The following is a 14,306-nucleotide window of genomic DNA, read 5'->3' on the forward strand; positions in this document are numbered from 1 at the left end:
GCACTTAAATAGGTGCTTTTACATTTCGCTTTGAAAACAAATCTTACGCGATCATCATCTCAGTCAGCTCGTCGCTCGTGATAAATGAAATCTGACCATTTGACCATGCTGGTCTGTGCTGAGACTCTTGTCCGGATCATCCTTTATTAAGCAGACACATTCAGTTTTTATTTGTATTGTCTGTTCTCTAACTGAACAAAAGTATTTTATTACTATAAAAATCGAAACGACGGTTGGGGGGTGGTCCCACGGTGGGCAAATGATGTAACGGGTGTTGATTATGAACACCGGTCACACCGGCAACACAACTATTGGACCAAGACTAGTGGTAGTGGTAACAAGTGGTAGTAAGTATTAGTGATATTATTAAAGAGGTGGTTGCATGTGATTTCACTTTTTTAACTTTAGTTAGTGTGTAATGTTGCTGCTTGGGCATAAACAGTACCTGCAAAGTTACAGCGCTGAAAGTTCAATGCAAACGGAGATATTGTCTTTTAAATTTATGGCAGTTTATTGCCTACAAAAATTGCCGGTTTGGACTACAACGAGCTTCTTCCCGGGTTAGTGACATCAGAAACCCTTGCTAATCACCGCAGATGTGACTTCTGCCCGTAATGGTAAGGGCCGTGGCGTTTCCGGACTACATGTGCTTGGCACTTCAGCCAATAAAAATACATGAAACCACATGGCCATCTAACCAATCTAAGACCATTGCGTTTTTTGGAGGGATGGGCTTCATAGAAGCATGAACATGGAGACAGTGGTGTGGATTAAAGGTCAAATATAAGAACAATACAGTTTAAAAAAGAAAAGAAATATTAAGACATGTTATACTGCGCCCATAAACACAACCAAGCCTAGAAAAAAAACACGGAACCACCCCTTTAAGTAGTAGTAGTAGTAGTAGTAGTAGTAGTAGTAGTAGTAGTAGTAGTAGTAGTAGTAGCTAAAACATTAAGGGACTTCACTAGCAATGGCAAGGTCATGGGTTCGATTCTCATGGATAGCAAGAACTGGTAAATGTAATGTAACTCACTTTGGATAAAAGTGTCTGCCAAAAGGAATAAATGTAGTTTCAAAAATGATTTTAAAAACGATATTAATTAATATCTCCCATTTAAAATGAACTTGTATCTTGCAGTTACAGTGTAAAACTGCCTTTAAATTGAGTAATATAATAACCATTTTGCATTTATTTCATGTTAACCCCCCTCTCTCTCCTTTATGTGTTCCTCCATCAGTGTGTTGGAGCGTGTGGAGAGCGGCCCGGCGCAGGATAGAGGTGGGCCCGCGGAACTGACTGAGCATAAAATAAGGCAGTTGCTGCTGGAGCTGTGCCACAGAGCAGGTGGCAGCCAGCACCTCCGGCAAATCCATCACAGCATCCAGCTCAATGAGGTAGCGAATTGCTGTTTTTCACCAAGCAATTAGGTGGCTGTTAGCCTGAGGCAGACAGTGTGACCTGAAGCCTGTGCAGAGCTGCCGCACAGAGACACAACTGCATCCAGATGCTGCTGCAAGGCCTCTCCTTACAGCCTTGACCTGATTGAAAAAAACTATTGGGAAATAACAACTTAAACAACAGAAATAACAGAAATTAAAGGAAACGATTCATGAATTAGTCAAAGTCTTTCTCCACACTTAAACTACAGCTCTATGCCACTTGCTCTACTTAACAATAAGAACACATCTTGGGAAATTAGTACAACTTTCACTTAAGTCTAATCTTGAGGACGATTCTTTGTGTCATATCTATACATATCTTTGTCCTCTTCCAATGTCCTGTTTTCAAATCCTATTCCTAGATAGACTGATTAATTTCTACCATTGTCGGCCAATTACTTGGGGAATAGAGGGAAAGGAAATGTCCATTATGTCCAAAATTGGGTGTGTAATAATTGTTGAAATGTACTAATTTGTCTGATGATGTGTTTAAGAATTCTGCAGAGACTCACTGTTAATTTGACCACTTTAATAGTGTTTTAGTTTTGCTTAATGCAGTCTAATAATACGACGTGTCCAGGTTCCTGTTCATGTCTATAGTCTGGACTGGAGTGTATTTCCATTATGTTTCTTCATTCTCTTTTGTAGGGTTTACTGAGGTCCGTCCTATCGCCTCTCTCAAAGACAAATTTGCTTCCGGACTCCCCTTTGGGACCTGTCGTGTTCTCCTCTGAAGCGAGCGACCTAAACTGCCGCACATCCCACTTCAACCCCTTCACCACATTCAATTCCACCGGCCCTAACAAGTTCGATCAGGTTGGTCCTTTGTTACTTTTCCTCTCTCAGCCTTCAAGGTGCTTGCGAACACTTGTTGTTCACATAAGTTTTATTTACAGCGGTTCATTAATGCCGTGAACTACTTCTCTTCTTCTAGTCTTTCACGCTCGAGCGAGTGTAACTTTCCGTCAAGGCCACCAGGCAAGGTGAATATAAGAGAGAGAATGAGAGACTTTAAACTGCTTCTCTCGGATGAACTCGACAATTCTCCATAGGTCGCTCTGTCCCTAAGCTATATTTTAGTGTGAAGGGAAGACACAAAGCAAAACATTAAAAAAGGTTAACCAAAAGAGCAGGGAATTTGAAAACACTTGAAAGGTGAACTCTTCAAGTGTGATGTGGCTTTGAACAAGGGGTGGGAAAAAAAAGCATCCCTCGCGTGTTGAAGACGGTGTAGGTTGAAGGTTTAATTACAAGAGCCATGGTCCTCTTTTGGCTTTCTCTTAAAGGTAAGATAAAGTTTTCTCTGCTCACGTCATGAGACTTTTTGGAACGTCTTTGAAGCCGGAAAGTCTGCAACCTTCTTTTTTTAAGGGGAACTTTTCTTTTCATTATCTTATTTGGCTCAGAGTTTTGCGTCGGTTAAAATGCGAGTTCTTTTCCCGTCGTTCGGCAATAGCTGCGGCACTCTTAATCCCTTTTGTTTTCTCCTTATCGCTCGCGCTCGCATTGCTTTGCATAAAACACCTTATTAAGGGGATGATTAAAAAGCCTCCTCGCCTTCAGGTGGCTGCGCTGTTTGTCAAATCAAATGGAGGCAGAAAAAACAAATGCTGATCCATCAATCAGCCGGTCGGAGAATAGGAGGGGCTGGCACGCTCCTGTCCTTTTGTCAATAATAAAAATAAATAAATAAAAAAAATACTCTGCTTCAAGTTAAGAGTGACGTTCTGGCTATCAAAGCAATCAGATTTCATTTGGCTCTCTAACAAAGGGACGGTCCACTCGTGGGTGAGGGAAACCTTGGGCTGCTTGCCACGAACAACGGCGAGAAGAATAACGACTCCTCTCGCAAAATTGATTTATCTTTTTATAAATGATGGTACATCCCTCCCCAAATGGATTTATAAATTAATTGCTGTCTTATTGGAATAAAAACCTTCTTGTGCAGACATGATAGATAGATTGTGTTGGGGCGGCCTTGTTCGGGACCCCCTCCTCTTTGGTTAGTCCAGCCCAGCTGGAGCAGTAATTTACTGATCATATTAACTCTGATTAATAACGAACAATACTCGCTGCTCATTTATCAACAGGCTGCTATGGGTGAGAGGGAGTGGGATTGGGCCCAACTGCTGCCAGCCTATCAGAGCACGAGTCAGGTGACCTTCACGACGCTGCTCGCTAACAGGTAATGTCTGCCGCTCTCGTTCGCTCGATCGCCCCCTCCTTTCGCTTACACACTGTTGAAGTGCTGCCTGTCATGTCCCACCGTGTACTGCCGTAATGAATGTGAATATTATGTGGAGAGGATAGAGGGATCCTGTGACCGTTTGAATGTGCGCGCTTGTCTGTGTGTGTGTCGGCTTCTGAAAGCGTTATGGTTCCTCTGCACATACCTCACCTGACCTATGCTTTTTACGTAAAGATGTTGCCATCTCTATACGAGTTCTCAGGTTTCCTTCAAGATTTTAACTCCCAGCATGCAGCCCTCAAAGTTTGGGAAAGAAAGTGCTTTTCCACTGAGAGTTTGCTAAAGCAGCTCAGCTCCATCTTAGTTTTGAGAAGGGAAAAAAAGCATATCTGAGCTCACTGAACAGTGAAAATGAAGTGTCTGCGTGTTTTTTTTTTTGTTGTTGTTTTTTTTTTTAGCTGAGTGAAAATCACAATCTGACTTGTCAGTCTGTGTCAGAAGATCATTTTGAGGTTTATGTGTGATACCAGTATGCCAGTTTAAAATCTCAAACCAGAGCCAAGGTTTGATAAATTAGTTCCAAATGATCAGTAAGTTCAGTGTTAGTTTGACAGCTTGACAAAAGAATATACAGTACAAGATATTAGGTCCTATTTCTGGTCAATATTTCTTTAAAGGCCCACTCAAATGTGCAGTGTTTTTCAATATGGTGGTGTAATTACTACTAAAATTGTAAGATAGGGCAGGGCATATTGAGCAGCTCCTCCCCTTTTTTAATATAGCCAATAACATTTAGATTATATCACAGCTCAGCCAGAGCCATTGAGAATCGGCAAAGCCGCATTTGACACCGTATGACAGTCACAGTCTAATTCCCCCTTTAGATTTAATATGCAACTGTTACTAAAGCAAAACAGTGATCATAATCATGCTGAGGATGTATAGTTTTAAAAGGTTCGTTTTTGTAGTTATATTATTTTGAAATGTATTTTGGTTGCATGCATGGCACTGGTGTTATCTCTTCCACTTGTCAGTGATTCTAATGAAAAACACTGCGAGTCTGTCTAACCGATTCTCCTCCTAATCTCCACCATAGCTCTTTAAAATATAGCATTCTGTGTCAAAAATTAAAATGGGTCCAATATGTTTTGTGGTCTGCACCGCGTGTGTGTGTGTGTGTGTGTGTGTGTGTGTATGTATTTGTGTGTGTATGTGTGCAGTGGTTTGTGTGACATTGATTTACCACAATGGAAATGTCTGAATTGTTCCCTATTAATAGTGCATGTGAACAAGTTACCGATTTCAGCCACAGCTTTAGCGTCTATTTGTAATGTAGAGATGGGACACCTCAAATTCTAGAGAGCATTTGATTGGGCAGAAAATAGGATGAGAATCTGAAGCTGATGGCATGAAATCACTGATCCATATTGGCGGAAGTGAGAGAACATTTTTCAGTTTTCAGTTCACTTGTATCATCTAAATGTGAATTTTGTCATTGTTTTGGAGCTTGAGGCCAATCAATCAATCAATCAATCAATCAATCAATCAATCAATCAATCAATCAATCAATCAATCAATCAATCAATCAATCAATCTATCAGTCAATCAATCAATCAATCAATCAATCAATCAATCAATCATTCAATAAATCAATCAATCTATCAGTCAATCAGTCAATCAATCAATCAATCAATCAATCAATCAGTCAATCAATCAATCTATCAGTCAATCAACCAATGAATCAATCAATCAATCAATCAAATGTTTACTTAAATGGTTCACAAGTTCTGATAGTGTGACACGTTTTGGTTACACTTTATTTTAAGGTGGCCTTTTTACAGTGTAATTATACATTTAATTACTGAGTAATATTATTTAACATGTGCTTGCTATAGGGTTAGGAATAGGATTTGGTCTAGTTATGTAAATATGCATAATTTACTATTATTACTATAAGAAGTAAAGTGTAACAAGGACACAGTGAATTAAAGTGTTACCCACAATGTATTTTACTAGTACTTTTTCCAAATTCAATGAGGTTGTAAAAACTACAATAGCATAGTGAATGCAAAAAGGCAGTAATTATACTAAAGTAACAATTTAATCATGTAATAATTTTGCAAAAAATGTTCAAATAGGTTTATCTGAAGCTGTTACCAATCAAACCTTTATAGTCACTTTCCATACTGATTATTGTAAAAAAAAAAAAAAAAAAAGTATAGTCTGTCTTCAAAGCTTCACTGCAAACTCCAGCTAGTACACTGTAAATAAATTATTTACAAAAATAAGTTACCTGGTTGCCTTAAAATTTTGTCAAATCAAATTTGAGTCAATACAATGAACATTTTTGAGAATCTACAAACTTTATTCAAATATTATTAAAATATATATTTTTAAGCATATTAGGTAATTGTGTGAGTTTGATTTGTGATGATGCAGAGAAACATGCCACATTGTGTTATTTTTCATGATTTATCAAATGTCTTATGTGATTCAGATACAATAATATTTTGAGTTTCTATTATATTAAACTAATTTCCTTCATTGTATCAACTCAAATGTTTTTTTTTCCCCAATAAACTCAGACCAGGTTACTTACTTTTTTAAGTTAAACCAACAATATATTTTTTTACAGTGTACAGAATTCAGCTACTCAACATATTTACAGAACTCCTCTAATTGAACACATTAGTCCTATTACAACACTTGCATTGTCTCCCATTTAAACATAGTATTGATTTTAAAATCCTTCTTCTTACAAAGCACTCAATATTCTTGCCCCTTCATACTTATCTGACCTTCTTCATGTTTTTATTTACACTCCTAATCGTACTTTAAGATCATCTTCTGTACTCCCTCTTGTTCTCCCTTGAACTTGCACAACTTCTATGGGGTCCGGAGCCTTAACTCATGCAACTCTTTATTTATGGAACTTGTTGAGTTATTATAAATGTATAAATAAAATAAAAATATTTCCTGGCTAGTACAAGCATTATAATGACAATTTAAAAATAAAAAAGTGCATCCCAAAAAAGTGCATCCATCCATTATAAAAGTAATCCACACAGCTCCGAGGAGTTAATAAAGACTGTCTGAGGTGAACCGATGCATTTGTATGAGAAAAATATTCCGATTTAAAACTTTATAACGTAAAATATCTAGCTTCCACCAGACCACCATCCGTTTTCAACTTATGAAGAAAGTGGATAAACAGGCTTTTAAAGGCTGTAACAATGATTATTGTAAGGTGCCCTTGAGTTTCATGTGAAACACATATAAATAAAATGTATAATAATAATAACATCTTTTAAATTAATTAAAGAAAAGTGGCACTTGAATTAGACCAAAACATTCTTTTGGTTGGGAATTGTGTCAAATCTGAGAAATCCGTGCCAGTGCCCTACCACACAGTCTAGATTCTGTAGTTTCCACGTGGTAGTACAGCAGGTCAGTAGAACATGAACCTATTTCTGCGTACCTGGCAAATCACCTGCCCAGTCCAATTTGGAGAGCGTCCAGATGTTAGTGTTTCCTCCACAGTGGGGTGGAACCTCTGAGAGCATCTTTCTCTGTTCAGTACCTCAATGATGGAGCACCTGCCCTCATGGCCGAGCAGAAGTTCAGAAGTGGGATGAAAGAAAGTAAGGTGAAGGACAGAAAGTGAAGCTAAAATGTGCTTTGGAAACTTAGAGATTCATACAGTCTATTTTAGATGGGGGTCCATAAACCATTAACTTCATTATCAGTCGTTAAATTCCAGTTGTGGTTGACATGTCACCTCATGTTTCTAAGCCCACTTGACTGGTAATGTTTTGAGAATTTGCTTCATATAAAAACTATAAAGGTCGGCATAAAATGGAAGTTGCCATAGTCTTTTCTTCTCTATTGTGACATATCCGAATGTTCCTCTAAATAAAATATTTTTTTTTTATGGGGTTCTGCTCTCGCGCCACGAAAACACGATGCAGCTGCAAGAGGAGGGGACATTATTTTAAGTAAAGATTATGAGGGCATATGAAGCGAGAAAGAAAGAAAGAAAGAAACTAGAACGAGGCAGAGAGAAAATAGTTGTGACACAAGGTCTAATGTATGGAAAAAAGCAGTAATAGGTCATGTAGTAAATGTTAGACACTAGAGATCCTCTCTGGAGACTGAGAATCTATGTAGGTCTTCTATATGCAGGAACTATTTGATATTGCTGTCTATTGAATAGGGTGAAAGCTCTGAGCTGTTTTCATCTGAACTAATAATCTCTCCAACTTCTCTCTTTTGAGTATTTTCTTTTTTTTAACTATGTCATGTTATGAGAGGAATATTATGAGTATTTTATTATTATTAATTATTATTATTATTATTATTATTATTATTATTATTATTATTATTATTATTATTATTATTATTATTATTATTATTATTATTATTTTACATTAATGTTCTAGTAAACTTTCGTTTTATCAAAAGGTCCTGCAAAAATGCATCACGGTTTTCACAACATGATTAAGTAGCACAACTGTTTTTAACTAAATAAGAAATGTTTATTGAGCATCAAATCTGCTTATTAGATTGATTTCTGTTTGATCATGTGACACCGGAGTAATGATGTTGAAAAATCAGCTTTGCCATCACAGAAATACAATACGTTTTAAAATATGTTCAAATAGCTATTTTAAATTGCAATAATATTTCAGAATATTAATGTTTTGATTTTAAATAAAATAAAATAATTATTTACCCCCACAGTGGCTCTTGAATCAAACATGATTGATGACTTCGGTCTGTTAAATCTATCATATAACGTGGCATGTTGTGCAAATGTGTTATTATTATTTTATATTTATATATTTGTTTATATATATATATATATATATATATATATATATATATATATATATATATATATATATATATATATATATATATATATATATATATATATATATATATATATATATATATATATATATATATATACATACAAAATATATAATATTTGTGTTGGTGCTTTCTACTAAAAATATAATAATAATAATAATAATAATAATAATAATAATAATAATAATAATAATAATAATAATAATAATAATAATAATAATAATAATAATATCCCACATGTTTGGTCTGACATTGTATTTACAGATATTTTGGGTGAACTATCCATTTCATCCATTAGTACATATTTTGGTTACAAAAAAATGGTTGTGTGAGGAGTATGTTCATTTGGCTACACATGAATGAGCCGTGCGCCATAATGTGGTCTCAACCCTCGTCGTCCCCTCGTTCTCTCTCTCAGAGTGTGTGAGAGAGGGAGAAGATTTACACAGGTGCGGGTGTCCTTTATTGTCACCTGTCATTTGGCTGTCTGTGCCAGCAGTGTCATAAATCATTCTCAAATGGAGCTTTTCAGCAGAAAGCGGCTGATTAATGTTCCTGTTCTTCCTCAGACTAGCACCTGACACCCAGAGAGACAGCTACAGCAAACTTCTAGACATGACCCACACAAACTTTTTGCTAAAGTTGCGAGGCTTGGTGATGGGAAGCTTTACAATAACGTAGGCTCAATGATCTGTGCCAGCATTCACATTCAGATTTGCATTCTCGGTTGTATAAACTTTACATTTTATAATACTTACGCTGTGTTGCACATGTAGGATACTCCTATTTGATTAATAGGTTGCTTCCGTCCATGGAGCATTCTGTAATCAAATTTTCATTTTTGGGTGAACTAAATTATCAACATGATCACATTTTTGTTGTAAACTTTTTTTTTTTTTTTTTTTTTTTGGCCAATAAAAAAAAAAAAAACCTTAATGATACATTAATGATACATTTTATATATGTATATTTTTATATATTATTTGCAAAAAGTGTTTGCATGTTTGGAGCTCACAAATGATGTATATATATATAATGTTTCAATAAACTATGATAGATTATTTGATTAGTCGGATGTTCAAAAGAACAGGATTTATATAAACATAGTATTTACTGTTACATTTAATAAATATAATGCTAAATAAAGTTTATGTAAAGAATAAAGTATATTTTACTGACTCCACAAACAATAGTGCATTTTATTTCACCCGAGCCACAGCAAAAGTTTGTGTATAAGTTGACCGTAGAGCTCACTTATAAGTCATCTTTCATAAGTGAGCTCTACGGTTAAACATTTTCGTATTCCTTCAATATAATGTGCCTTAGACACGCTTCTAGTTTTACCTTTGTAAGACTTGCTGATGGATGGGTCTGTAAAGATCACCAGATGTGGCTTTCAGTGTTAAACACAACGGGACACACCTGACAATCACCTTCTGAACAAATGTAATGCTCTTGGTCAAAGCTAAAACTATTTGGAATCGCAGTCAAAAACGATGCAAAAAATATGTCTTCTCCATTCTCTTCTGTGTAATTGCTTGTTGCGTTGAAAAACATGAATTTTGACTAGGTATTTCATTGGCTAGGTCAACTTTTACAGCCTTGCACTGTCATTCCTCTATTATCCGGAACAATAGTGAAGTATCTGTTGAGAAAGATGGCAGCTGATGCGGGGAGTGGAGTACTTTAAATTGCAGTGATAGGCACTGCCGTTCAAATTGGGCAAATGCCATCTGTTCCCAATGATGGCCATATGGTTAGTTTTCTTTCCCAGGGTATAAAATACAAACAAATGTGTCAGAATGCAAGGGCTTTTTCCACAGACGTGCAGCGACTCGGCTAGAGGCAGCACCACAATGTGCAGGGAAGTAATTGCTATCGCCACCTTTGTGTTATGAGTTTGTTGTTGTTGCTTTTTTGGGTGAGGGAATCTGTCATGGCTGAGGAAAAGGACATTTTCACTGTGTTACTGGAAAAAACAAACACTTCCATGTCAGACCATAATTTTAGTGACTTTTTATTATTTATTTTTTTTCTGCTAGGGGCCCTTTAAGTTTCAGAAACAAGTCCCCTCTATCATGTTCTATGTAGGACTGACTGTGGAGAAAGCTTTTTTGTGTCGCTCTGTCATCTTGCCTTTGTTTTGGTGGCTAGTGCTGAAAATTAGCAGACACAATGAGGTTTTGTTTAGCATGAGGCAGGCGTAGAGCTCCTGGTTTTTACTTTGCATGTGTGTGTGCTCATGTATGCGTGTGTGTGCTCGTGTGTGTGTGTGTGTGTGTTGGTGGGTGAATCACTGAAGCCTGGGAGAAGGCCGTGGCCCCACCTCACATGGCAGAGAAGAGCTGAAAGGCTCATTAATCAAACTCCGAGTCACAGATGTGATGGCTTCCACACAAACTGCCAGCAGACTGTGAAAGTCACATCCAACAGAGTCAACTGTCAAGCAGCTAGGCCACCATTTCCACCCGGCCCAGCTCATTCCTTTCCTCTAAAAATCCCTTCCATCCATTAATTATTTCCTTCCTTCCTGTCTCGCACCTCTTGTAATGATCAGTTTGAGTCTCGGATTAATAATAAACTTTAGATTGAATGCCATTATGTTCACAATCCAAATTTTTCCAATTAGTTCGTTCGTTCGTTCGTTCGTTCGTTCGTTCATTCGTTCATTCGTTCGTTCATTCATTCATTCATTCATTCATTCATTCATTCATTCATTCATTCATTCATTCATTCATTCATTCATTCTCCAATGCCCTGCTTTAGAAAATGTCATGCTTCAAGTGTACGTTGCAATTATGCAGTATTATACAATACTATTTTCCAGGGCTCAACGCTAAGGATGGCCAGTGATTCAAATTTTTACCCAGACAAATTTTTCACCCAGCCAAAATCTTCACTTGTTCCACCAAAAAAAATAATAAAAAAAAAAAAATAAAAAATAAAAAAAAAAATATATGTATATATATATATATATATATATATATATATATATATATATATATATATATATATATATATATATATATATATATATATATATATATAAAAAAAATATGACCCATGTAAAATTGTATTATAATACATAAGCTACTTTTTCACAAGTCTCAATTCATTTCATTTTGATGCCACAGCAAAAACTGTTTTTTTAGCAAAAACTAATTTAAAATGTAATCATTATTGAAGTCAAGTGAGTCTTCAGTTATAAAGTAAGAACAAATAAACAAATTACAAACAACAGCTGAAATAAATACAACAGCACGCATACAAATAATCAGTGCTTTATGCCATGTGTAAAAATTGAGGTAAAAATATCCAAAAAATGACCTACACGCATCAAAAGAATGAGAAGAAATAAGGTCATAATAAAAGTCCCGGTACTCGCGAGCCGTTTAGAATAGGCGCCCTCCAGTGGACGAAAAATTGCATAGTGCACCTTTAAGGTTTTTTTTTTTTTTTTTAGGTAAGTCTTATTCAGGTACAGACACTGCATAATCTAACGTAAAATAACAGTTTTCACTGTATCAATTAAATATTAATCCTTGTTAAACATACAAAAGTTATTCAGTGTAGATCATTCTCTTCGTCTTTTGTTGTTTGTTAATGACCTATTAATGTCGTCACTTTAAGGGTATGTTTACGCAACAACAATATACTAAAAGTTTTTCCTTTTCGTTTTTCGTGTACAGACGACAAAGTTGTCAAAACAATACCCGTCCACACGGATTCATGAAAACGATTAAAGCAGCTGTACTATTTATGCCAGGCCTGTAGTTGGCGATGTCACAACTATGCACCAATAGACTGAAAACTTGAACAAACTGGTAATTAGTTACTGACTAAAATATCCAAAGTCATTCTGAAATGGCTGAAACAGCTGCTTATAATCTGTTATTCCAGCTTTGCAGGGCTTCTGTTTTTTGTTTTGTTTTTTTTGGCCTGTCAATTTTCCTTTCACAGCATCCTTGATTATTCCACACTCTTTAACTCAAATCAATCTGTTCTCTCACTTCCAGTCCTCTGTTTCTTAGTGAAGTACCATTATCTCTCATAATCTATGATCCTAATCTACAGCCGTCACAACCAGCTCAATCACACCCTGCGCAGAGCTTTAATCAGACACCCACTGCCATCTCCACATTGTGATTGACAAAGCCACCCTGCCAGCCTGAGAGGTGGAAAATAATAATAAAATAAATAAACCGTGTGGTCCCTGAATGGAAGAGGGCCAGTGACAGGCTTCCACGCTGGGGGCCCGGTGTCACTGCACTGGCAGTCTCATTACACTGCCACCAGAACCCAGCCATTTGCATCCAGGCCAGGGACAGATAATTAGAAGGATTCCTGCCTGTCAGCATTAATCTGGGCAGCGGTGAAACGCTCTGACAAGGAAATGGAGATGGAGAGCTTTTGCTGGAGCGGATGGTGAAGGAGAGTGTGGTTCAGTGGAGGCAATCATAGCTCTTTACAAATAAGAGTGATAATATTAGTGGCCTATAACAGTAATTCATTTGGAGTGCACTGAATGCTGATTTGTAATGCCTGCATTTAATATAGCTCACTTGTTATAGATGTTTAAGGTGAGTATTTCAAGCTTATTTACTTCAATTTGCTGTCATCTTTGCAGTCTTACATTGTAAAAAAATACAATGCAAAAAAAAAAAGAACTACTACCTGTTCGTAAACGACTGCCTCATCAAGGGGGTAATCTAGCACTCGGAAAGCGTTCCACCCATAGGGGCGGCCATTGCTAACCTTTTTCGTTAGTTTTCCTTTTTTGTTAGCTTTCCTTTTGTTAGTAACCTTTTTTCAAATTTCGTCCTTTAAAAAAAAAAAAAAAAAAAAATATATATATATATATATATATATATATATATATATATATTGGTGGAGGAAGTACTGAATCTCAGTACTTAAGTAAAAGTACAAATAACCAGAGCCATATTTATTAAGTAAAAGTAGAAATACTACAACAACAATCCTACTTAAGTAAAAGTAAAAAAAAAAAGTACTTGATTTTAAATGTACTTTTAGTATTAAAAGTAAAAGTACTTGTATAACAATTTATTCTCTTAATGTCTATATTCTAATAATTGAAAAGAAGAAAACAGTATGGGCTGTGGCGTTTTAATTCAGTTAGTTTTGGGTTAATGTCCGCTAATTGTGCGTATCATCTGTTGCCCAGTTTACATTTTGACTCACAATATCAGGGTGATCTGCAGAGTTAAATATCAATATTCAGAAGTAACATTTTCATCAGCTTTGATGTATTTAAATCTTCATATTTATGAGGATTAATCTTAAATATAGGACATGCTTCAGCTTTCCTTTTATAGTCTTACATTTGATCAATAAATTAAATTAGAATAATGCTATATGGTTGTTAAATTAAATAATTTACACTGACAAATTACAACTGCATTAAATAATGTTATGATATTGTTTTAACTATATATTTTTAATACAATAAGAAACGTTGGAAAGAATGTTTAAACATTAAACTAAACTACCAGTAGGTGGCGGCAGGTCTTAATGAGTCATTGAGTCGGTTCGTTTAAACGGCTGATTCGTTCATGAATGAGGCACATAGACAGTAAAAGAAATGGACAGAGCTATCCCATTGACTTCAACGGCGGAAAAATGAGGCCAATCAGAGGAACTCACTTCCTGATGACTGCGCAGGCTCAGACTGAGCTTGACGACGTAGATGTGACGTTTAAATATTTTCTCCCGTTGCTTTTGGCTCACTATCGGCTTCTCCCCATTCTTCTCCCTTGACTTTATCAGACTTTATGTTTCCACG

The 14,306-nt window shown here is 36.1% G+C and overlaps 1 protein-coding gene across 2 annotated transcripts in view; it reads left to right on the forward strand.

Moving 5' to 3' along the window:
• The window catches only part of kiaa0825 (KIAA0825 ortholog), a 197,834-nt gene that overhangs the window by 83,014 nt on the left and 100,514 nt on the right, over nt 1-14,306 (forward strand). For both annotated transcript variants that reach the window (XM_067438213.1, XM_067438211.1), the window contains exons 16-18: nt 1,242-1,398; nt 2,092-2,259; nt 3,534-3,628. In XM_067438213.1, coding sequence (XP_067294314.1) covers nt 1,242-1,398; nt 2,092-2,259; nt 3,534-3,628 — 420 coding nt within the window. The remainder of the gene's footprint in view (nt 1-1,241; nt 1,399-2,091; nt 2,260-3,533; nt 3,629-14,306) is intronic.

Source organism: Pseudorasbora parva, chromosome 3 (genome assembly GCF_024679245.1).
Source record: "Pseudorasbora parva isolate DD20220531a chromosome 3, ASM2467924v1, whole genome shotgun sequence".
Lineage (NCBI taxonomy): Eukaryota > Metazoa > Chordata > Actinopteri > Cypriniformes > Gobionidae > Pseudorasbora > Pseudorasbora parva.